The sequence below is a fragment of the Saccostrea echinata genome, unplaced genomic scaffold, assembly GCF_033153115.1.
Source record: "Saccostrea echinata isolate AGI-Se365-2 ecotype Australia unplaced genomic scaffold, CSIRO_AGI_Sech_v1 ptg000030l, whole genome shotgun sequence".
Classification (NCBI taxonomy): domain Eukaryota; kingdom Metazoa; phylum Mollusca; class Bivalvia; order Ostreida; family Ostreidae; genus Saccostrea; species Saccostrea echinata.
The window spans coordinates 17071000-17097766 of record NW_026889779.1 but is presented as its reverse complement, the minus strand read 5'-3'; the positions used below and the strand labels follow the sequence as shown (position 1 = coordinate 17097766).

At 34.0% G+C, this 26767-nt stretch overlaps 2 protein-coding genes across 11 annotated transcripts in view; one reads left to right on the top strand and one right to left on the bottom strand.

The window, feature by feature from the left end:
• Nucleotides 1–10046, top strand: part of LOC133197435 (rap guanine nucleotide exchange factor 1-like) — a 35569-nt gene extending 25523 nt beyond the window's left edge. For 6 of the 10 annotated variants that reach the window (XM_061333468.1, XM_061333471.1, XM_061333465.1 and 3 more), the window contains 16 exons: nt 172–387; nt 637–1625; nt 1930–2174; nt 2368–2486; nt 2849–3011; nt 3197–3272; nt 3589–3615; nt 5408–5579; nt 6243–6431; nt 6721–6805; nt 6979–7073; nt 7203–7281; nt 7411–7512; nt 7751–7848; nt 8075–8206; nt 8459–10046. In XM_061333468.1, the coding sequence (XP_061189452.1) occupies nt 172–387; nt 637–1625; nt 1930–2174; nt 2368–2486; nt 2849–3011; nt 3197–3272; nt 3589–3615; nt 5408–5579; nt 6243–6431; nt 6721–6805; nt 6979–7073; nt 7203–7281; nt 7411–7512; nt 7751–7848; nt 8075–8206; nt 8459–8603 (2932 nt within the window). In that variant the 3' untranslated portion in view covers nt 8604–10046. The remainder of the gene's footprint in view (nt 1–171; nt 388–636; nt 1626–1929; nt 2175–2367; nt 2487–2848; nt 3012–3196; nt 3273–3588; nt 3616–5407; nt 5580–6242; nt 6432–6720; nt 6806–6978; nt 7074–7202; nt 7282–7410; nt 7513–7750; nt 7849–8074; nt 8207–8458) is intronic. The other 4 variants (XM_061333470.1, XM_061333474.1, XM_061333466.1 and 1 more) reach the window with 3 other exon arrangements.
• A 2398-nt stretch (nt 10047–12444) lies between these two features.
• LOC133197434 (uncharacterized) lies at nt 12445–19543 on the bottom strand. Its single transcript, XM_061333464.1, has 2 exons — nt 19490–19543; nt 12445–15093 (listed from the first exon to the last, which is right to left on the bottom strand). The coding sequence occupies exon 2, from the start codon at nt 15057–15059 to the stop codon at nt 13386–13388; it is 1674 nt and encodes a 557-aa protein (XP_061189448.1). The 5' UTR covers nt 15060–15093; nt 19490–19543; the 3' UTR covers nt 12445–13385.
• Nucleotides 19544–26767: the final 7224 nt, after the last annotated feature.

Below are 26767 nucleotides of genomic sequence, written 5' to 3'. Positions count from 1 at the left end.
ATATTATACACTTATCTACAAGTTTTGTTGTAAATTGTGCCTAGTGTTGGACATTTTTTCATGATTATCCATTTCCTACTATGAATAAATTCATTTTTAAATATTTTTTAAAATTCTTGTTATTCTTAATATATTTTTTGTAGATTCTCTTAATGCTGTTGTATTTTGTAGTAGCAAGCGAGCCTCACTCCCAGATCTTCCACTGACACCCCGAGAGAAGGAGATTCTGGATAAGACAGGAGAGATTGGTGTGTATGATAACCCCACCTTCCCTGCCTCTCGCTCTCAGGACAGTATATGTAGCTTACGGAGGGATCATCCTGATCTTGGAGAGTTACCTCCCCCACCCAAACCCCCACTGCCAAAAGATCCAGAAGTTGTCCGCAGGTAATGAAGGTTCTACATTGTTGATTTTCCCAGATTTATCAAATACCGGGGTAGCGACCATTTATTAGGTCTGTAAGATTTTCTGTTTAGAAAGTTTTCAAATACCGGTATTTAAAAATCAAAGTTGTGATATGTTGTCTGAACAAAAATGCAATGTAGTTGGTGTCCTCATCGATATACACTCTGCAGATATTTTAAGCATTGTGCTATCTATTATGCATCACTGACATTCTATTTCTCTGTTGACAGACTTGTGTCCCAGCATTCTCAACAAGATAATCTTGATGGACCACCTCCTCTTCCCCAGAAAGAAAACAGAGATTCCCTGACAAACTCCCTCCATCGTTTGGGAAGCCAGTCAGATGTGTGTCAGAGTCCATCGAACAGAAACAGTGTCACCACGTCCAGTTTGACCTCCAGCCCAAGCCAGTCTCCACACAACAGCATGGTCTTTTCAGGCAATTCCCCTCATAATAGTCTCCTAGTGACAGGGTTCTCTCCTAACCAATCACCACACACTAGTGTTTTATTGACAAGTCACAAGACACCAGACCACTCCCCCAATAGCAGTGTGATTCTCCCCAGTAATGTGTCAAGTGAACTTTCCACAAGTTTAGGGTTTAATTCTTCAGATTGTATGTCACATTTAGATAATTCATCAGCTAGTGCTAGTAGTTTAGGGTCAGGATTAAATCATTCTGCAGATGATTTACCTGAGACTGAAGCAATGAGGACCAGTAGAGCAAACAGCTTCACAAAGACAATGTCTGAAGGACGATTAGAACATTTCCATGGCATGAACAAAGGCATCTCTGCTTCAGATGGAACTGTCAACCAGATAAACCAATTAACTATACAAATAGATCAACTAACCTCAGACATAGCATCCATGACAAGGCGGAATGGGGTCGAAAATTTACAGCCCCCTCCCTTACCAAATAAAAAAGTAAACAGACTACCATCTCAGTATGACAATGTAGATGGGCAATGTGTGCAATTTTCAAGTACCACTAGTTCTTATCGTAAGACCAGTAGTGTGATCAGTTCAACAGAACATAGGACTTCTACTTCTTCAACTGGGAGTGGACATTCAGGTTATCATAAGACGAGTTCCTTTGTACAGCAGACTAGCTCTCAGGAATCGTATTCCAGTTCTGAGACTTTCTCTAGTGCCAGTCACTCCAGTATGGAGAGTTTACCTTTGAGACCACCCCCTCTTCCACCAAAGAAAAAACACAGTAAGTGGCATACAACACTGCAAATCAATAGTATGTATGAAAACTGGGTTTCTAAGGCTGGACTTTTGTTTTTTAGTTGTTATAAATTCATTCTGCATAATACCTTTTTTCATAGATTGAAATATGATTTTACATGAAATGGATAAAATGTTATTCATAAATTGAAAATCAAGTTTTTGATAATTTGATAAAATCAACCTAGTTGGAACCATATTTTATTTGTTAATATCTAAGAAGTATAAATTTGAATCTGTAGTATCAAAAAACTCCGAAAAAAAGAATCATTTTGAATCACTGTTTTCAGTACAAGACTACATGCACTCTATTGGAAACTACACCCAGCCTGAGGCTGTGCCTGATTGTAACTACTCCAGGCACTCTATCAACTTCTACGAGACTCAGTGGCACCAACACCAGATGGAGCTTCACCACCAGATGTACCCAAGATCAAACACTTTCAGTGTCATCTCCGACATTAGTACCGATTCCTCGTTCAGCAGCAGTGCCCCCACCAGTCCTGCTATCCCACCCCTCCCAACCAAACGAAGGGTAAGAATTGCTTCACAACTTTCTGTCTGAGTAGTGATTAGATTTTTTCAATCAAATTAAGATGCTTTTGCATAATTTTTTCTTAATTTTAGTATCAATTACTCATTGAATATTACCCATGTAGAAAGGAAAACTTATCCGAGTTACCTTTGTTTTATAAAATAGTCAACATCATATATAACTTTGTTACTAGGACAGTGAAAAGCGAGCGAGTCTGTTGTCTAATGTGTCTGCACATTCAGACACATCAATGGAGTGTAACAGAGAGAAAGCCTGCAGTGTGGTAGAGGGACCAACTCAAACAATCGAAGGGTAAGGTGTACAGAATCACAGTAAATTGTAAAAAAAAATTGTACAGCTTACATGTTTAAATAAAGAGATGCATAATTGATCCAGAGGTTAAGATATCCTGTAATAAATTGTCCAGATTATTGAAGTGTATGGCTTGCTGAATTGTGTCTCTTTTAACTTTTTATAATGAGATAAATATCAGATCTTAAAATTATTGTTTGAAAAGCAGGAGACAAGTGTATTAGCAGTCAAATTTTAAGGTTTTACTACATGTACATGTATGTCATTTGTAAATGACAAATATTTTGTAATACCGTACATACATGTACATGTAATCTTCTTTACTGGCTTATCCAGATATGTTAATTTTGTAACTTTTTCAGAGAGCTGAAGCGAGCTTCTGCTCCCCCGGGCCAAGTAGTGATGGAAACAAAATCCCCTGGGTCACCCAAGGTTGACATACCAAAGGATTCTGATTCGGACTTCGCTGAACTTAATCCCCTGGATGATGTTGATGTGTCTGATCAACTCATCAAAAAATCTGAGGTACAGAGTTCTATTCTGTTTCTGATAATATCTGTATTACATGAAAGTTTGCTTAATGAGAAAGTATTTACATTACTAAACAATCTGTAGACATTGTGAAAAGACTAAAACTATGAACATATTTGTATAATATGATGTGTTTTTTAAAGAGAAATTCATGTATTGGTAACCTTGTGTGTTTTTAGGGGGAAGAAGGTCCCGAGATCAGAGGGGGTTCTGTGGATGCTCTTGTTGTCCATGCAACATCTGTGGGAAAACAAGGTATTGTTCATAGTTGAAGCCTATCTGTACAGCTTGAGAATAATTCTAGACTCTCTGATAGCTACACATGTGTGTTCTAATGTATTTCACCATGCAGGTAGCAGTTAGGTGCTTTCATATAATACCAAAATATTTCCAAGAATTTGATCCCAGCGTAGCAAGATAAAATAATTGCTTGGCTTTTTTTTCTTTGTTTGGAAATGGAGTTTAAATGTACCATATTTCAATTATGTATAATTTAAAGATATCCATCCTGCAAGATATTTTACCATACCCCAATTTATTTCAATCTGTATTTTTGCCATTTCCTAAAAAGGCTCAGTAGAAGATTTGACTGATGAGGGTGAGTTGCATATATTCAGTGTGAACCAATCAAATTTATTGGTACAGTTGTATCCCTAAATGTCCACCTATCACTGTGTTTGTTACTTAGTGGTCATTGAAATGGCTTACTAGATCAGATTTCAGTTGAAGCTTTGACGTAAACAGAGATATTCCTGAATTTTTTTTATATCTGTAGCTACTAAAAAAACTTTATAAGGATAGCTCAGTTTTGACATTTAGAAGTAAGCCATTTCAGTTCCAAAATCTTCAGTAGATGCATGTGTTCAAATTTTCAGATTTTTCGCATGATTCTTATTTCAGATCTGAATATCAAAATGTATGAATATTCAACAACTGATCTCTATTGTCTATTTTTCTACTGTTTAGCATTTTGAAACCAGTGTCTTTCTACAAATACAGTGTACAGTCAACTTTAGACCTTGCATTTATTACATAGATATTGTGATCTGTCTCTTTGCTCTTGATATTTGAAGATTTGTAGGAAAATTAGTTTTTTGAACAATTGGATGCTATGTATTACATTACCAGTATTTTGATATTAACATGAATTAATTAACTGAACTAAACATTATTATGCACCATAATTTTAAAGTGATTGGAAAGATGGGATATTAATTTAAGACAATAATGGGCAGTTGATATTAATTTTTTGCTTTAAAAATATAATGGTTACATATATATATTTGAATCTCACATTTATAAATATTAACAATTTTGTGAAAAATCAGAAAATGTGATACATCTGAGCATTATTTTTTTGTTTTCCTTGTTTTGATGTGGTCAAGTATTGATTGTTGTTGAGCATGAAATTGTTGTCCATGTCGACATTTTGCCATATTGTTGTTTTAGATTGCTTTATGAAGATGTTGCATAGTCTGCTCTTGCTGATTTGTCTGTCTCCAATAGTACAAGGTTTTATAAATGTTTTGCTTGTCATAAAAAAAGAGAAATGAACAAGATTTTGTCTGAAAAATGCATTTTGCAGTTTGTGATTACATTGTATTACCATATCCACAGTTACAAAATAGCCAATGAACAAAAAACAAAATCTCTATGTAGTAAACAATAGCTATATCACCTGAATCATTTATTTCCCCCATAAAGAAAAAATTCTACACACAGATGTATGCATGTTTAATTCTGTAACATTAGTTATAGTATCCTTGCACACACACAAAAAAAGCTTTCTACCTGTCTACACTCTCATATTCCCTGTTATAATTGTAAACCATAGTAATCTGTTCCCATAATTTAGATCTGTACCTCAACTACATGTGTATTTTGCAATGCCCTGCTAGATCACTATACAGCTATACCATGTATACCAGTCTGCTATTGCAAAGCTAGGATGAGCAATTCTCGCTTAGCAGGGAAAATGAAAAAAAACATGATTCTTTTGTAAAATTAATGGTAAATGCGAAATTCATGTTTGATTTGAAGACTGTATCTGTCCTTTTTAATTTCAAAGATACATATTGATCATGTAATACACATACATATAGTTTTTGTAATTTTGATATTTCATTAGTTTTGGAAAGCACAGCTTTCAAAACTTTGTTTCACTCATTTTCCTCTCTGATCCAAAAGGAATCCTTAGGTTTTACAAAAACATACAAAATTCATCTGCTTGATAAATAAATTCCTTGGGTTATCATTTGATATTACATATGTATCATCTACTTTTCTTTGTTTTAGAATGAAACATTTAAACCCAAGAAATTAGAATATGTGCTGGTATGTGGATTTATTCCAAATCTTTGAATAATGAACATTAAAAATTGTGTTTGTAGAGTTCATGTACCAGGAGGCTTTTCTGACCACCTACAGAACCTTCATCTCTCCTCATGATCTCATCGACAAACTGCTGTACCGCTTCCACAAATTCCACCATGCCAGTGAGAAAAAGAAGAAAGTTGCCAGGAACACTTTCTCACTTCTAATCAGGGTCATTGATGAATTAAGGTTTGTAATCAAATGGCTTTTTTACAGTATTCGAATGAATCAAGGGAAAACATCTCAAATTTTATCATCTAAGAAATAATGTTTCAACTTGATGTAAACACAAATGCTTGGTTATATATATATACAGATGGTTAAGAAAGTACAAGGTGTATTTTGTTTATTTGCTGTGAAATTCCATATTGCATGCAAATGGATCTGAACATTTTGACCCAGTGCTGTTAACAGAAGGGTTTAAAGCAAATCTAGCTTACCATGGGCGGCAATATTGAGATGAAGCAAATCTAGCTTATGTGGCAATATTGACAGTACAGTAAAACATTGTTATAGTGAACACCTTTATGATGGATTCACATGTAAAGTGTCACTATTTATATAAAACATATTATAAACTTTACAGATGTAAAAATATTATGTTTACCACGAATCAAAATTGTTCGTTCCTGGTACTGCACAGGAAGCATGTTGCACTTTAATCCTGACAATTTCATGATACTCAGGTGACTGTTAAGGCCGATGGGCCTCTTGATGATAAGAATTTTAAGAGGAAAACAATAGAGATTTATCAGTTTTGGGTTTCTCTCTTAGATGAGAGTCATTTCTGCTCAACTCTGGTGGTAATGGGAGGAAGAAGTTTTGATCTCAATGACCCCTCTTTTGTTTCAGCCAAAAAGAGATGAACCAGGCAACAACAGAGAAAATGATGAGTTTGGTTTTTGAACTCCTGTGTCAGGGTGATCTTATGCTAGCCAAGGTATTGAGGAAGAAGGTCATCGAGAAGTGCGAGAGCAAGAAAACGGCCCCTGACCCCTTCTCCTCCATGACTTTCACTTCCTCTATCACACTCAAGTCCAGGTTTGTTTCAGAACATAATTACAGTAAACAACAGCAAACATATTGATGATGAATTCAGGCTTACAATGAAGTGATTTTCATTGCCTGTAGCTTTAAAATGTATTCTAAGTTATAACAAATAACATTTATAACAAATCAAATTTATTCGTCCCTGGGACTTGCTACAAGCATGTTTTACTTTAAAAAAAAAAATAAAAGTCAATTTTTTTTTCAAGTACTGCACTAACTTCACAGGATATTGGATTTCATTGCTTTGATTTATTCTATTTTATTGTTGTTGTTTTTTCAGTCCGTCAGATTTTCTGTTTTACAAGTCACATGACATTGCGGAACAAATGACCCTTTTAGATGCAGAGCTCTTCCAAAAAATAGAGGTACATGTATTGTAAATATATTGTAAAATGATTGATCATGAAAAACAGATGAGATGAATAGTATTATTGTCTTCTGGCAAGTAATTTTTTGACAAAGCTCATTCAAAATGCAATGAAGTTTGCTAGAATTTTTCCCCTATGGTCTGGACTAATAAAATAAACTCTTTTCTCAGATTCATGAAGTTTCACTATGGGCCAGAGAACAGTCTGAGGAGCTTAGTCCTAATCTTACAGAGTTCACAGAACACTTCAACAAAATGTCTTACTGGTATGGACTCTTTAGTCATCAATATATTTATATTTAATATGAGGTTAGGGGTAAAGACAAACTTAAGTAGTTTTGAACAAAACAAATACTATAAGCATAGGCAGTAATTTTTACCAATTTATGTTTTAGGTGTCGGACCCAGATTCTGACACATGATGAAGCCAAAGACAGAGAAAAATATTTCTTCAAGTTCATCAAAATCATGAAGGTAAGATAACAGTCTCCATTTCTCTATGATAGTAGATGATTATTCTGTTATATGTGTACAACATAGTCATGGATGTTCCTTCTCACCAACTATAAATCTCTAGTTTTATAAAAATGTTCTACATTTCAGCATTTACGGAAGTTAAACAACTTCAACTCTTACCTTGCTATTCTGTCAGCAGTGGATTCAGCTCCAATCAGACGACTAGAGTGGCCAAGGCAAAACTTAGAGGTTTGTATCTCAAGCTCTTGAAAAATTATACAGTAAAAAAATGCTTATAACAAAGTGCCAGGGACGGACGAATTTGCTTCGTTATAAGTGTAATTCTTTATATCCATTAAGTTTACAAAATATTTTAAAGGCACAGGGAATGAAAATCGCTTCACTGTAAGCGACAATTCATTATAAGCCTGTTTTACATTTATTTAATGACATTTACAGGCGCTTATGTTTTATTTTTTTAATTCAGGCATTAAAAGAATTCTGTCAGTTGATTGACAGTTCAGGGTCATTCAGAGCTTATCGGCAGGCGCTGGCTGAAACAGAACCACCCTGTATACCCTACATGTAAGTTAGTCTGGGCTTTGTTCACAAAATAGAAATGGATATAGGTATATTATCTGATTTCAATGAGAAGATTTCATATGAATATTGATACTACTGTAGCTTCCAAGTAAGAGTACATGTAATGTGGATATATTTTTATGTACTTTTTCAAATTTGTCTTCTCACTGCGTAACAAGTATCTGAATGACAGAGATTTATTTATTGCAATTTGATTCGCTTCTTGCAGTGGTCTGATTCTACAAGACTTGACTTTTATCAACATTGGAAACCAAGACTTGCTGCCAGATGGAAGCATTAACTTTGCCAAAAGATGGCAACAGTTTAACATCTTAGACAATATGAGAAGATTTAAGAAATGGTGGGTACAAAGAATTTAAATTTGAATTCATTGTAAAGTATTGATTATGATGCATGTAGTAATACAATGACAATGGTTCATACATTTGACTAGATTTTAGGTGCATTTATTGATATTTTAACCAAAATAGCAATGTTAAAAAAAATCTTTTCAGATCCAGAAGTTGTTTAATAAAAATTTGCTTGAATACTTTAGAATTCATGTTCATTGAATATTTAGAATTCATGTTCATTGAATATTTTGAATTTGTAGCAACTACCAAATAAAGAGGAATGAGAAGCTGATAAACTGTTTCAATAGCTTTGATGACTATCTCAGTGAGGAAAGTTTATGGCAGATATCAGAGAAAATTAAACCACGTGGTGGCAACAAGAAACGGCTAGAATTTGACAGCTAAGTGTGGTGGTGTTGTAGTGGTTCATAGGTGGTGCTGTGATCTGAATTCTGCTGATTTTCCATCACATTTCATGATGTGGTCAGATTTACAATGAATTAAAAAGTGATACTGTGTATTTATCATACAGGGCCATAAACAGATGTCATTGAATATTCACATGCATTATCAATTTTTGTGCGACTTTCATACAAGTTGAGGTGTCTCCTAAATGCCATAGAATTTACTTAATACACTCTACATCCATAATTTGTGTATTCTTGAGATGTTACGAAGGCTGTACAAGGTGTAATTTATTGTTATTTTGCTATGTTACTTAGATTGTTATTTTGACCAATCCCAAGCCTCTGGGATTACGTGTTACAGATTATTACGATTGTTATGTGTGATAACTGAATGAGATCGATTGGTTGTACATGTATAATTATTTATTCCAAGAATGTTTTCTTTATGAAGATTTGGTTGATAGCAAATTCCTTGGTACTAATATATGCTTTCAATTTGAATATTACAAATGATAAACACAGATAATGTTTCATGTGTACTATAATTCTAAGCACTATTTAGACATGCAAATTCATGAAAATTGAATATTTTCTGTATTAACATAAACTGAGATATTTCTTGACAGGGAACCAACAGTTGTATGTGTATTTGGTTATAATTGTGCCAAATTTTGTCTCCATTGTTTATTGCATGAGGAATGAAACCCCCCTGAAGTTTTTTTTTAAAATTTAATTTATACACATTGTTTATGTATACAAGTGCTTTGATAGTTACACCATTTTATAAAAGTTATGTAATTTATTTCAATTTTTATAGAAAACTTGCTGTGATTCAATAGTTGCAAAATTCTGTCCTCTGTATATCGTACAGTTGATATCGGGTATTGCAGTGGACAAGTGTGCTAAAGACAGATACATGTAACTGTTACTTTAAAGATTGTAAATAGAACATGCGTACAAGAAACAGTGCATTGTTTTCTTTTTGGAATGTCAGTAAGTCACTCAGTGTTTTGTAGTTCTACAGAAATGCCAACCTAAGATTACATTAATCAATCAGCAGTATTACTGTTATACAGTTTAAGATTCATGGGATATTGCTTTTCTCTACAATGGTCCATGTAATTCTAAATGTAATGGTATTTTTTTTTCTTGTAGTACCACAGAAAGGAGAAAATAAGTTCAGAAATCTTATGTTTACACTTCCATGTTGTAGCTCACAGGACTTGACAGTAGTTCACAGTACTGATGTGTTCATCCTGTAACTGGATGTTGTTGGAACATAATCTTATGTATAGGAAAAGGACATTTGTAGTCATGGCTGGTGTTCAGACTGACTTGTTGTGAATTGTTATAGCTGAGTGACCTAGTATTTATATGTAAATAGTCACCCTTTATGCAGTTATTAAGAGTATACTGTAATAAAGAAATAATAATGAATTGATTACTCGTTGCATTTTTAATCATTCCAAGTTTTTAAATTTTCATTTTTCTTGAGAGTATCTGTGGATGAAGAGGGCAAAGGAAAAATTAAAGGAAAAAAAAAACTTATCTTAGTTGTGTCAATCAAGCAAAAATGTTTGAAATAAGGAAATATTTATTACTCTGGATCAATTTGTTTAAAATGTACAGCTAACTGTAAATTTGAAAGTAGGCTCCGAGTTGAAAGTTCTAAAAGCCATAAGTTTGCCTGGCAATTCAAATACATGTAGCAATCCACAAACAATTTATTGCAATGTTAAGACTCTCTAATTATACGTCCGTCTTAAGAACGGGACGTATTATGTTATGGCATTCATGTCCGTCTGTTGTCTGTTAGCTTTTTCATGTCCAGCTCATAACTTTAATACTATGAGGCCTAGAATTATTAGCTCACCTGAGCTAAAGGTTCAAATGAGCTTTTCTGATCAAAATTTGCCTGTTGTCTGTCGGTGTCGTTGTTGCTGTTGTCGTAAACTTTTTGCATTTTCATCTTCTCCAGAACCACTTGACCAATTTTAACCAAACTTGGCACAGAGTATCCTTGGGTAAAGGGGATTCAAGTTTTCTCAAATGAAGGGCCACACTCTCTTTCAAGGGGAGATAATTTTAAAAAGGAATAGTGAAAATTGGATGGGATTTTTTAAAAATCTTCTTTTCAAGACCCACTGGCCAAGAAAGGATAAAACTTACATGAAAGCTTTCTGACATAGTGTGGATTCAAGTTTGTTCAAATTATGACCCCTGAGGATAGGATGGGGCCAATATGAGCAATCAAAGTTTTACATAGGAATACATAGAAAATCTTTAAAATTCTTCTAGTGTAGATTCAAATTTTTTTTTTCAAATCATGACCCTGAGGGTGTAGGGTGGGGCTACTACGAGTGATCAGAGTTTCTTATAGCAATACAAAGGAAAAATCTTTAAAATTCTTCTTTTCAAGAAATGCAAAGTCATGATTAGTCATATTTATATGAAAGCATTCTCAGGTACATGTAGTGTAGATTCAAGTTGTTTCAAATCATGACCCTTAGGGGTAGGATGGGTCCACAAAAGGCGATCAAAGTTTTACATAGGAATACATAGGGAAAATCTTTAGAATTCTTCTTTCTCAATAACAGCAAGCTCATGGGTCATATTTAGTTGGAAACATCCTCAAGTAGTGTATATTTAAGTTTGTCCAAATCAACCGTGGGGGTAGGGTGGGGCCACTATGGTTTTAGTGGTACATAGGAATACATAGGAAAATCTAACTAAGGATGACTGCACTTAAGGACATGCGGAATTTGTGACAAAATAAACTTTCAAAACAAGCATTTTTCTTCTCATTGCAAGAATGGTCAACATCCAATCTACAACTTAATGTAATTACGTGTAATAAAAGTGTGTATTTTCGAAGTTCGAATCTGTTTTCAAAGGCAGGGGTCATCACAATTTCTTGAATCTCCGTTCGATAATGAGGATGCCCACTTTTTTACTGACTTTATACATAATCAGCGCATGTTTGTCTATTGTTCTACGTTTAACAGTAGTTGTATATTTGCATAAATAACAATGTGTCAAAAGGAGATTAATGGACAAACATGTGCTCATGGTTAAAAAGAGAAAAAACTGCTTCTTCTTACATTCGCTGTCTCTGTTGTAACCAAGGATTGTGACATGTTGAATATTATAATTCACCACGTGATTTCTTACCTAAGGTAACTTTGTGAATACTAAATTTCATTACGTGACTTGTAAGGTAGCATGTTTTGTGCTAACTAGGACACTGTGTTCGAACACGTTAAGTCATTGATATATGGCATTGATATAAAATCTGCTTTGATTATATTGACGTGCTCATATTGTTAATTTCGTTTTGAAACCTTTGTCAGAAGTGTATTTGTCCCATGCAGAATGGAGAGGGAGATTGGAAAGAGTGATCACGTTCGCTTTTCCAAACATGTCATTGTTATTTATCAAGTCTAATTTTAGACCCATTCATACAATGTTAGCTCCACCTCTCATGCATATCTAATGTTCAATCAAGGGCATGTAAGTGTAAATTCACTATATTTGGAAAGCAGTGAGGACAAAAAACATTGAATCATTTTATTGTATCACAGTCTAAAATCATTTTAAGATTTAAATGTGGTTCCAAATTGACAGTATTCTTTCATAAACATACAAAAGTGAGATAAGGTTTAGATATAAAAGCAACAGAAGCAACCAAAAAAGACCCAAAAACAGGCGTTAAGTGCAGTCATCCTTTGATATAATTGTATGATATAATTTCTTTTAATTTTTATATCTCTACAACAAATTACAGAGTGTCATGTCTTACTAAGATGACAATTTTATAGTCTAAAGAATAAGCATAATGATTAGTGTTTTGATGTTTTATTAGGCTGTAGCATTATTATAATAATCATTCATAAAAAAATACAATGAACAAAACTGCAGATGGGTATTTGTAAAACTCTTAACACAACCAGTTAAGAAATACAGTTGAACTTCTCGAAAACTGATATCTCAATTACCATGGATATGTTGAAGTGATTTGGATGTCCCAACCCCTTATTTTTACCCTGGATATGTTGAATACTCGGATATCTCTAAGTTTTTTCTCGGTCCCATTTAGTTCGAGATAACGAAGTTTGACTGTATGTATGATGTATTATTTGTTCTAATTAATACCTACACAGGAGATGCACATCAAACATTAGGAATGGAAAATTCATTGAAGTCTTTGTATCAAGGTTGACATGATTTTCTGCCCTGCATTTTAAACTGTTTATGATAATTGAACAATATTTGACAGGTATATCATACCCTGTGACAGTACACTTTATTAAATTCATTTTAATAAGAATACACCCAGATGACCAATTCTGCTATTATAGGTAATCCTTTGTACATTGCTAGTAAATAATTGAAAATTTCATTTTTTTTCAGTAATTCCAATCAACAAAATCAAACATAGCCTGTTGTACATTTGTGGAAATTGTGTGTATTTTGTTGGAAAGGGGTGGGAGGGAGGTGTTCTGTCCCAATGTAATGTCTCTGAAGTTTCTTCTGATGCAAGTATCATGATACAGTAAAACTCATTTAGTACGAACACAGATATTGCGAATTCACGATGCCCAGCTATATAAAATTTAACGAATTCCTTACACGGATATAACGAATTACGGATATAGTGAAGTAATTTCACAGGTCCCAGTGACTTGTTATAACCAAGTTTTACTGTACTAAAGAATATGAATACAAATGGAACCATTTACTATTATCTCTGATCTAGCTGAAAAATTATAGTGATTGTTAACTATTGCAGATATTTGAAAACATTAATCTGCCCCCCTTTGTAATTGGCTATCCATAATCTTCCACTTCTGTCCAAACTCATGGCACCAATACCGTGGATGTTTGGATGTGTAATGTATGTTATGAAAACTCCATCCATATCTAGCAAATGAACACATTCATTATCTGTGTCCATGACTAAAAGTTGGCTATGGCTATCTGAGCATATGAAACTCGGAGAAAAGGACTCAAACTTTCCAGTCTGCAGATTTCCTTTGTACCTCCATCGAAAAGCTCCATTTTTGTTGGTGACAACCACTTCATTTTTGTTTGGATCTGATGCACAGACATCAAGGTTTTTGTTTTCTTCCACCAGAATGTAATATTTTCCAGCCTCATAGAGAGGTTGATGATGGTCATCATACTGAATTTCTTGTATTATTTCCGAGCCTGAGAAGCGAGCAATTTTGACCTGAGTTTCATCCTTGCTTTCCATGGAGACAAGGAATTTATCGTCTGCTGTGCAACAAACTCCGATCGGTTTCCAGTCCACAAACGTGATCAATTCTTTGGTTTTACCATTGGTAATTATGTAAACACAGCTATGCCATGAATCATAGATGGCATAAATCAAATCTCCTTGTCTGGTAATGGCCAAGTTGGTAGGTTTGATTCCCAACTTTGCTATATGTCTTTCAATTTCAACACCAGTATCCTTAAAGCATATCATTGTATTGCTTTCACCATTCAGCCAGACAGTATTGTCATTGACGCACACAAGATTGCAAATGTTATCAACACTGGTTTCCACAGACTTGCAGACCGTTGATCTACTGCATAATTTGCGTATAGTTTCCTGTTTTGAAGCAAATGATTTTACCTGTAGTGGTATTTGGGAAAAAAGATTGCCAAAAGTTTCAAACATTTTATTCTCTTTGATTTTTGTGGGGGTAAATGAGGGCATAGTTAAAGAAAAGTTGAAACGATGTGATGTTTCCTTTCTTAACTGATAATCAAGAATATCTTTTAAATCAAGAGAATTCGCAAACTTCTTTACTTCTTTACAGTGGACACGGAGTGCCCTAAGAAGGGCTTTGCTTTCTTCTATTTGTTTCTCTAAGAGTGTAATGTCTCGATTTTCCATACTCTTTATTTCTTCAGAGAACTTTTGCACTGTCCTGTCCACTTCATTGTGCCATTTTCTTCCATGGTCAGTGACTGCCGTTTGCATTTTTTCATATTTTACATGAACTTCATCCAGTTCTTTTTGCATTTTAGCAATTGTGTCCTCCAGATTCTTACAAACATTATTTTCCAAAGATTCACTTTCCATTTCTATTTCAAGGCTTTTTTGCTTGCATTTATCTTCCAGTTTTATAGCAGGGTGAGCTTTGTGTTGAAGTGTTATGCAGTTCACACAAACTGGAATTTGACATTTAGTGCAAAGCAAATTGCATTTCTCATTTTTATGACTAGTACATGGTGGAAGAATTGGTATGGATGCCCTCAGCTTAAAAGATACAATGTTGTGTTCCTGTGTGGGCTTAGCATTTACATGAGCACCTATACACTCACCACAGAGACTGACTTTACAAACAGTACAATGAAGACTCACTATATTGGAGCAAAGCTCACATTCAATAAAATGCTGAGCATACACAATATCTGGGTCTTCAACATTGTCTCCCTCTGCCATTTTTGCACAATGGATGCAGTGTCACCATCACAAGCTGAAAATCAAATTACCACAAATAAAAATATCACTAGATGTGTCGATAAAGCCACGAATGCCCCCGCAAGCAGCCAAAATTTCAAATGCAATATTTAGTTTAAAATTTGTATTCGAACTTGAACCATACTTTCTGGTAAAATTACTGCATATACAATTTCAACCTTATACATACATCCCTACAAAATTAGAGTGGAAACTAAACATTTCTTTTTTTTCTAAGTTCAAGAGGGATAACTCTGTCAAAAATCATTGGAACATAACCAAATTCAAACTTGGCCTGTATTTTCTGGTAATATACCTGCATATGCAATTTCAACCTTATACATACATCCCTACAAAAGTTAGAGAGCGGAAACTGAAAATTTCTTATTTTTTTCTAAGTTCAAGAGGGTTAACTCTGTCAAAAATCATTGGACCATGACCAAATTCAAACTCGACCTGCGTATTCCTATGATGTATCCATATGTCAAATTTGAGTTGAATGTGTGAAACTTTTGCAAAGATAATGAACGGAAAGTGAATGATGACGGAATGACAGAATGATGGAACAGGGTAACACTATATGCGTCAGCCATTTTATGGCGGGGGCATAAAAAACAAATCTATGATGTAATTTTATGATTTTTTAAAGTAGAGATTGACAAATCATCTGATGATTTAATAAAATAAGAGGCAATGTAATAAAATAAAAGCCTCATGTGTTCAAACGTGAAAATTTTCCAAATTCGTTGTCCAAATTCCAGTGTGAGATTACTCCCCCAGTAAAGCTATAGGTCTCAATTGAAGCCTACAATGCATACTCAACCTGTAATCAATTTGATCATTCTTAACATTTTTATGCCCTGCCATGAATATGGCTGGGGCATATAGTGAGATTCCATCCTTCCAGCCTACCCTTGTCCTTCCATCACACTTTGTGTTTAGCTCAATTTCAAAGAAAATATTCAAGATATTTTTTTCAAACTTCATATGCTGAAACAAATTGATGAGAGCTATTCAACTGCATCAATATTTTTTGACCTACCCTTTTACCTTCACATTCCTTTTCATAAATTAGTGTTTAGCTTAGTTTCAAAGAAACTATTCAAGATATTTTTATCAAACCTTATATGCTAACACATACTGATGACATCTATTTGACTTTAAACAACATTTTTTGACCAGGACCTTTCCTTTGACCTTGACTTCACTATTCTTAAATTTGTGTTTAAATAAGTTTAAATGAAATTATTCAAGATATCTATACCAAACTGTATATGAATGATGATACATATTGATGAGAGCTATTCAACTGCATCAACATTTTTTAGCTTGACCTTTCTTTTGACCTTGACCTTACTTTTTTTAATTAATGATTAGGCCTATCTCAATTTCAAACAAACTTAAATTATTTTAAATCAAACCTTATATGTATATTGATGAGAGCTGCATCAATTTTTTTTTACTTGGACCTTTCCTTTGACCTTGACTTTACTTTCTTAAATTAGTGTTTAGCTAAGTTTCAAAGAAACTATTCAAAATATTTTTTATGTACGCTAATGCACTGATACGAAAGCCTGGAAGGGTCAAATAAGAAAATAAAAAAAAAAATTAAAAAGTCGTAATTACGAGATAAAAAGTCGTTATTACGAGATAAAAAGTCGTTATTACGACTTAAGAAAGTCGTTATTACGAGATAAAAAGTCGTTATTACGACTTAAGAAAGTCGTTATTACAAGATAAAAAGTCGTTATTACGAGATAAAAAGTCGTTATTATGACTTAAGAAAGTCGTAATAACGAGATAAAAAGTCGCAATAACGAGATAAAAAGTCGTTATTACGACTTAAGAAAGTCGTAATAATGAGATAAAAAGTCGTTAATATTACGACTTAAGAAAGTCGTTATTACAAGATAAAAAGTCGTTATTTAAGGAATAACTGTCTAATTTTTTGGATTCATGATGTGATCAATCGAGTGGCTTGCGTGATAATTTGCATAAACGCCGAAGGCGTTTATGCATAAAATTATCACGCAAGCCAATCGATTTATCATCGTCATGAATCCAAAAAATCTGACAGTTATTCCTTATATTTACATGCTCCTGATTCTTCAAATTCCCGTGCTAATAGCCCCGCTTCTGTCTCTATGTGTCCCGCCCCGCACGTGATTTTTTTTTTAACCGCGCCTATCGATGAACCAGTAGATTTATGTAGAAATAAAGTATTTTTACAATTTGTAATTTTATCTCGGACAAAGACATTGGAAATGTAAATATTACGAGATAAAAAGTCGTTATTACGACTTAAGAATCTTAAGTCGTAATAACGAGATAAAAAGTCGTTATTACGACTTAAGAAAGTCGTAATAACGAGATGAAAAGTCGTTATTTCGACTTTTTACGTCGTAATAACGACTTTTTATCTCGTTATTACGACTTTTTATTTTTTTTTTATTTTATTATTTGACCCTTCTAGGCTTTCGTACACTGATACAAATGTGTTCAATTTTTTTTTTAACTTGACCTTCCCAATGACTTTGACTACTATTTATTGTGTATAAAACTCAGTTTTAAAGAAACTATTCAAAATATTTTCATCAGATTTCATACACTCATGTTGCATTACTAATGAATCCTGGGCGGGGCACTCATGTCCTATTGAAATATTTCTAGTTTGAGTCAAAGATACAGCAAATTAATTGAACACATTATCTGCATGTCTTGAAACACATATCATGCATAATCAGCAATATGCTCTGATTTCTGTTTGTTGTTTTTGAACATTTTTACCGGGAGCTTAATGGGTGGTAACGGTGCCCTTTGCTGAAAATATCCCCCCAAAGAAAAATCAGTATATATAAAATACAAGGCTTAACTGTCTTGAAATATAAACGATATTTGGGCGAGGGTAAGAAAATGTGATAGAGGGCGAGGCTTGCCGAGCCCTCTATCACATTTTCGACCCGAGCCCAAATATTGCTTATATTTCAAGACAATATCCATGTATTTTGTTTATCCTGCAATATATTTTTACATCAGACCTCCAAAACGAGCTATTTTCAACCTCTGCAGCTGAAACTAAGACGCCATGGCATAAACATTGCAATGTGTATAACGTTCACAATGCTTTAGAACGTTGGAATACATGCATGAGGCTTTATTAGGGCATTGACCGAATAAAGCTTTGGTTTATTATACATTTATTGCATGATCATGAAGGAAATTTGAAGATTTATGCAGCCAAGAAAAATCATATTCCCCGAGGGTTCGCCAAGGGGGGGGGGGGGGATATGATATTTTTTGGTCTTCATGTTTCCCGAACATTTATGCAATAAATTGTTTATTATACCGAAACAAGTAAAAACTTTAAAAATAAACATAAAATTTCATATTCGGCAATGCTCTTAAATTCATTTTCAGTTTTTAACGTAGTCCATTAGCAATTTAAAATTTGTGACGTGAACCAGGCTATTGTGACGTCTACTACTCTCGGGCGTTTTCTGTAGCATAATTATTTTTTTTATCTTTATTATTTTTTTATATTTACTTTTCTTATTCAGTAGATTAGTATGTTTTTATTATTTTACTTTTATTCTTAGACTAGATTGTTTATCAATGTCTTGACCCAGACTGCGAACAGGTCATGGGGAGCTGTTAATTATAGGTTAGGAGGAGGTTTTATACAATGGTAGTGATTTATAGTGTTTAGACTTTATAGCTTGACCTTAGTTTACTTTTTTTAGGGGAACATTAGGAGGAGTAAGAGGAGTCATAAACTATATAAGCAGGCTCATTTTATAATGAGAGGGGAGTAATTTGAAAGAGTAGTTTAATAATGGGAATTTAACTTGAGTTACATTGGAATAATTATTTTAAGTGCCTTTCATTCAATTCTTCTGGATTTATACTTTGTGACATTGATTTGGATTATATTTTACTTTCATTTGGATTTAATAAACATTTTACCGTTATTTTGTGTTTTATTACAAAGAGGAATTATGATTGAGAGCTACCAAAATATGAATGTGAAGAGGATTTACTCGGAAACGCTACATTTCGTTCAATGAACGATAACTTAGGCCTATTGCGGGAAAATGCACTAGGTCTCCGAAGAGGTTGAATATGATGAAAAGAATGAGGACAACAGGGAAATATGAAGTTTTATGACCCTGTCACGTGATAATCTTAAACTAATTAGATAACGAGTAGTATAGAATAATTATAATGAGGTATAATAATAGGTTACATTTAATAGGTCAGTGCAAGGGGTAGTTGCAGGATAAAACTATTTACTGGCAAAATTATTGGGGACACTTCCCTGTCTCCCCCTGCCGGTTCCTACGTACGGGTTTTCTAATTTATTTTTAAATTATACATTAGTTCTGTCTATATAGAGCCCTTTCAAATAAACATACCTTACACTGGCCTTGTCTGATATGCACTATAAGATAGAGACAGTCTATAATACCTGATGTGGTATCATGTATGTTGTTTGTTTAAAATTGCTAACTGGCATTTGTTATCACGTATGAAAGCCCACCGAGCTCAATAATAATTTGAGAATAAACGCTTATTACTTTTGCATTATAAACACGTATCTTTCACCATTATACTGGTCGGTTTAGTCTATATTACACAGGAATGAATTGTGCATATGAAAACAATCGACAAAATAGTGAAATTCACACAGAAACCAGCATTAGACATCTCTCTAAGAAGAGAACTACGAAAACCTATTAGGATCAAATCTATAGAAAAAAAATTAAAAAGGCGTAATACGCCTTTTAATATAACGCAAAAAAAAAAAAAAAAAAAAAAAACAAAAACAAAAACAAAAACAAACAAAAGGCCCATGGGCCACATCGCTCACCTGAGTAACTTTGGCCATGCTGTTCTTTACCAGATTTCCACCCTTTTAATATACCTATTGTGGCCCCGCCCTACCCCCGGGGGTCATGATTTGAACAATTTAGAATCTACGCTACCTCAGGATGCTTCCAAATAAGTTTCAGCTTTATTGGTCCAGTGGTTCTTGAAAAGAAGATTTTTAAAGATTTTTCTTATATATTTCAATGTAAAACTTGGATTCCCTACTGTGGCCCCGCCCTTCCCCCGGGGGTCATGATTTAAATTATTTATAATCTACACTACTCCAGGATGCTTCCATATAAGTTTCAGCTTTTCTGGCCCAGTGGTTCTTGAGAAGAAGATTTGTAAAGATTTTTCTTATGTATTTCAATGTAAAACTTGGATTCCCTATTATGGCCCCGCCCTACCCGGGGGGTCATGATTTGAACAATTTATAATCTACACTACCCCAGGATGCTTCCATATAAGTTTCAGTTTTTCTGGCCCAGTGGTTCTTGAGAAGAAGATTTGTAAAAATTTTTCTTATGTATTTCAATGTAAAACTTGGATTCCCTATTGTGGCCCCGCCCTACCCCCGGGGTCACGATTTGAACAATTTAGATTCTACACTACCCCAGGATGCTTCCATATAAGTTTCAATATTTCTGACCCAGTGGTTCTTGAGAAGAAGATTTTTTAAGATTTTTCCTATATATTTCAATGTAAAACTTGGATTCCCTATTGTGGCCCTGCCCTACCCCCGGGGGTCATGATTTGAACAATTTATAATCTACACTACCCCAGGATGCTTTCATATAAGTTTCAGCTTTTCTGGCCCAGTGGTTCTTGAGAAGAAGATTTTTTAATGACCCCACCCTATTTTTGTCTTCTCTTGATTATCTCCCCTTGTGAGGGGACTTGGCCCTTCATTTTAAGAATTTAAATTCCCCTTCACCCAAGGATGCTTTGTACCAAGTTTGGTCAAAATTGGCCCAGTGGTTCTTGAGAAGAAGTCAAAAATGTGAAAAGTTTACAGACGGACGGACAGACAGACGGACGGACGGACGACGGACAAAATGTGATCAGAAAAGCTCACTTGAGCCTTCAGCTCAGGTGAGCTAAAAACGTTGTTACGCCTTTTCAAATTATTTCAAATTTAGTTTGTTACATTGGTCAGGTCTTTATATATTCATGTCAGATTGGTTAGGTATCTACACTGGTCAGGTAAAGTTATAAAAACTTGATATTACATGTACTTACTAATAATTTAATTATAAATGGAAAATTAAACAAAAGACAAATTTTATTTAAAGCACCTTTTATCTAAACTATCAATCACTATAATAGAGAACATATGTTAAAAATGTAACAAATATTTTTAAAAAGATAACAATTATGAATGATTATCATTTGGTCAGGTCATTTTAATTTTGGTCATGTCATTAAATTTTCATGAAATGAATGGATAAAGACTAAATATTTGGTAAAAATGTTTCTAAAAACATTTTATCTAAACTATCAATCCCTATAATAGAGAATATATGTTAAAAATGTATCAAATATTTTTAAAAAGATAACAATTATGAATGATTTTCATTTGGTCAGGTCATATCAAATTTGGTCAAGTCATTAAATGTTCATGAAATGAATTGATAAATGACAATAAAGTTGGTAAAAATGATTGAATAAACCTTTATTCAATTGAATTGCACCTTATGATTAAGAAATTATCATGAAAAAATTGATACAAAAACTCAGAATATTGATTTTTGGAGAATTTTTTGTTGGTCAGGTCAGTCAGGTCTTTAGTAGGTCAGGTCTTTAGTATGTTCCAGGCGTTACCGGTATTACGACATTTCAAAAGACTCTAAAATTCTCACTGGTGTTATAATACTCAAATAATTCAGCTAATCTTCTTGATAAATTTTAAGGAACTTTTTCCTGCACTACTTTCTTCCCTACCGATTCTAAAAATAATTAGAGGTATGCACCCAATTAGCCTTCAAACAAAATTGTGAAATCCATGTCTCTTGGTAGAGATGTCTGGCATCAGAGAAGGACTAAGTTGGTTTTTAACTTTGAAAATATATTATGCATTTAAAAAATTTTTCCTGGATATCTAACAAGTTATTCGAAATAAAAGGCGTAATATTAATCACGCCTTTTATTTCGAATAACTTGTTAAATATCCAGGAAAAATTTTTTAAATGCATAATATATTTTCAAAGTTAAAAACCAACTTAGTCCTTCTCTGATGCCAGACATCTCTACCAAGAGACATGGATTTCACAATTTTGTTTGAAGGCTAATTGGGTGCATACCTCTAATTATTTTTAGAATCGGTAGGGAAGAAAGTAGTGCAAGAAAAAGTTTCTTTAAAATTTATCAAGAGGATTAGCTGAATTATTTGAGTATTATAACACCAGTGAGAATTTTAGAATTCCCCTACTTTCATTTTCATTTTCAAAGCATTTTGCGGGAAAACGAATCAGACATGCAAGGTCAAGGTTTTAACCAAGGAAAGACAACTTGATGTGCTTTGATTTGAGGAGTGACTCAATATTCTGAACGAAAATTGATGTGAAGAAAACGTTAACATTGACGCCTTAGTGAAAACAATTAGTGGACTGTATCCAATTGCTCATTATACCCATGCAAATAGTTTGCCTGCTTTTTTCCAAGAGGAAAGAAAAAGATTTTCAAATTTGAAATGATTTTTTTTATACATGACCAGCAAAGCCCCAAGCTGCATCTGCCTAAATCCTGGATTTTCACAAGTGTTGGCTTCTTTTAACAGTGTATGCATAAAGATGGCTTCGATTCAATCATTCATTTAATTATTAACATAAAAAATGATGCCTTTCCATTTTTCGCTATGTGTAACCCCACATATGCCCGGGGAGATGAACTTAGTTCTATGTTAAAGTATGACGGCACACAGTGATATCTCTGCTTACTGATACCTGTATCCTACTTCACTATTCGTGCTAGAAGTACACTTTCTGGCTATGACATGTAGGGTTGCAGATTTGATCGGTTCTTGGTGAAAATACTGGTGTCATCCACCTATTCCCACTTTTTAAAAGTCTCAATTCTACCTATTCCCACTTGCAAATAACAATAGATGTTTTAATAGTTAATTTGTTTTTCAAGCACTTTAATTACCACCTTGATGGCTGCATTAATTTTCATATCCGGAATTTTTTTGAAATTTTCATGGGTTTTTTTCCGACATTTTATCGTTTTCATTTCCTACATTTTCAAGTTTTCATCTCCGACATTTTTCAGGTAGTACTTTTCGGCAATGAAAGCAAGATTGAGAACTTCACTTATAAAAATTTTAAAGAATAAATCATGAATTAATCATTGAAATCTAAATAATGAGTTTTGCTTAGCTATCAATGAAGCGAAAATGATAAGATTTTTTTTCTTTCCCCGGGACACTTGTTAGTGTTGTGAACTTTCACTCATCTCTTCAAATTTTCAGTTGAAGTTTAAAATCAGATATGTTAGGATGGAAATTATAAGCCATATTTCGAAAATGTGGTTTGAAATAAAATAATTCTTTTAAAATTCCATTTCCACCTACTTGGTTAACATTAAATTGCCAGAGAGGTACCCTGCAAAAATTATGGAAATGAAAAAAAATAAATGTCGGATGAAAACAAAATTGTTGGAAATGAAACAAGAGGCCCAAGGGCCTTAACGGTCACCTGAGTATAATACAACAATTTAGAAGTTAAATACACTGTACACTGATAGATGAAGCTTTGTTGCCCTAAAGCAAGAGAAGTAGGAAGATCAGGATCAACAAAATAATTAGTCTAGTATTCAGTATCAACTCATAAATTCAGTTCTAATCTGTCCCCCACTTAACACTATCACCATGCAGACTATTAACAAACTATTAGTGCTTCTGTACTATTTTTAAACCCATATTAAGACCTCTAGCATTGACCTCTCTTATGGTCTTCGAAGAACTTTTAATAAGTTATTTTTGTCTCATTTTTATTTATCTATTACTTACAGGTCTACCTGATTATTAAAACTAAGAAAATACTTTTTGAATTATATGATAAACATTCTTGCATAATTATCTTATTCTATTAACCTTTCAAGTACATTATTTACAGTGATTAATTATCAAAGGTGAATGGAAAAGGGGAATAACTTCTCTCAGTAGAATACAAATTAATAGAGCCCTGCCCAGGACTAGAATGCTTAGACAAATGGTCCAGATGTTCAAAAATCTGGTAGAAATATGTTTACTTATATCATTTAAACTTTTACTCAGTTTTCTTCTGATATGCCCAGAAGCAGAGAAGAATTTCACAGGTACAATGCATTTTCACTACAGATTCAACAAAGCCTTACCCTAACACCAGAACCCAAGACCAAGGGTCAAGAAATTTACAAACTTGGAAGAGTTACCCTCATCATCATAACTATGGACTTCAAAGAATTAACACTTTTCCACTATATTATCAAAAGCCCCCCCCCCCCTCGTTATGCCAGAACCCCTGACTCTAGGACCACAAGATTTAAAAATTCTGTTCAAAGCTCCCATTTTCATCATAGCTAAGCAATTTATTTATCAGCTCAACGCTAAGGAGCAGACAGGATTAATTAATGATTAATTAATAGAATTATTGCTTTTTCACTATATAATCAATAGAGCCCCCCCATTCCTCAAGAACCCCAAAAACTGAGGCCATATATTTAAAATTTTGGAAGAGGCATCCTTGCCTATCATAATCATGCGCTTAGTTTGTTTAAATTATCTCCAGTAGCAGAGAAGAAGATTTTCAAAGAATCAATGCATTTTCACTATATAATCAATAGAGCCCCGTCCTAACACCAGAACCCCGACCCTGGGGCCATAAAATTCACAATTTTTGAAAAGGCATCCTTATGCATCATAACCATGCACTTAGTTTGTTTATAAATAATCTCCAGTAGCAGAGAAGAAGATTTTCAAAGAATTAATGCATTTTCACTATATAATCAATAGAGCCCGCCCTAACACCAGAACCCCTGACCCTGGGGCCATGAAATTCACAATTTTGGTAGAAGCACTCTTGCTCATCATAACTATGTACTTAGTTACTTTATTTAATACCCAGGAGCACAGAAGAAGATTTTCAAAGAAATAATGCACTTTCACTATATGATCTATATAGCCCCACCCTGGGGCCAGAACCCCTGACCCTGGGGTCATGAAATTCACAATTTTGGAAGAGGCACTCTTGCTCATCATAACTATGTACTTAGTTACTTTATTTAATACCCAGGAGCACAGAAGAAGATTTTCAAAGAAATAATGCACTTTCACTTAATGATCTATATAGCCCCACCCTGGGGGCAGAACCCCTGACCCTGGGGTCATGAAATTCACAATTTTGGAAGAGGCACTCTTGCTCATCATAACTATGTACTTAGTTACTTTATTTAATACCCAGGAGCACAGAAGAAGATTTTCAAAGAATTAATGCATTTTCACTAATAGTATATAATCAATAGAGCCCTGCCCTAACACCAGAACCCCTGACCCTGGGGACATGAATTTCACAATTTTGAAAGAGGCACTCTTGCTCTTCATAACCATGTACTTAGTTACTTTATTTAATACCCAGGAGCAGAGAAGAAGATTTTCAAAGAAATAATGCACTTTCACTATATGATCTATATAGCCCCACCCTGGGGCCAGAACCCCTGACCCTGGGGCCATGAATTTCACAATTTTGGTAGAGGGCTCAATGCTTATTACAATGATGCCAACTGTTTGACTGCTGATGTCCAGGAGTAAAGAAGAAGATTTTTAAAGATTGCATTATTTTTGGTGGTTTTAGCCCCACCCCTCAGGCCCCAGGGGGACAGGGACCATGAAATTCACAATTTTCGTTCCCCTTCACCCATAGATGCTATATGCCAAATTTAGTTGAAATTGGTTAAGCGGTTTCAGAGAAGAAGCTAAAAATGTTCAAATGTTAACACACGACGCACGCCGACGGACGAGAACGGATAGCAATAGGTCACCTGAGTAACTAAGGTGACCTAATTAAAAAGTGTCAGAAATACTATGCAATATTCTGGGAATGAAATGCAGAGACCTTGATTTACCTGTATTAGGTGGAATAAACCCATAATTTGTATGCTTCAAGACAGAAAACACCTGTCCTCCATTCTAACAAGAGTTAATTAATCACTGCTTATACAGTAATTATATGTTTATACAGTTAATTATTTGTATACACACATATTCCACCTATACCCACATAAAATTTTACTTTTCCTACCTGATTTTTTAAAAGTGGGAATAGGTGGAATAAAAAGGGAATCTACTTCTTGTGGAGAACCAATGTGCCAAGATTGATGGCAGTCATGCAAAGGGTTTGAAGATATTGATTGGACAATATTTTCCTATATCGAGTTTTTCCCTTGACCTTCTTACCTCAAATTTAATAGGAATCATCTACTTTTGTACTAAGTTTGATGTCAGTCAAACAAGGTTTCTCATGATGTTGATCAGACAACACTTGGCTTACTGTACAACTTATTGATCTACAGGTGGAAACAAAAATTTATTCAAGGGAGACATGAAAATGGTTAAAAAGTAAGGCATTTTAAATGAGTCGAACATACATTTCACTACATATCATAAGAAAGGCAAAAACAACTTACTTTTTTAATTTTTAATTAAGTTTTTTTTATCAATTTATCATGCCTCCCTTTGCTCAAACAGTAGAACTTTGGTATGTCTAGTTTCTTTTACTGATGGGTATGGCAAGGGAAGTACATGTAATTGAAAAAGGGCTTATTTAAATAAAAGACACATCACTCAAATA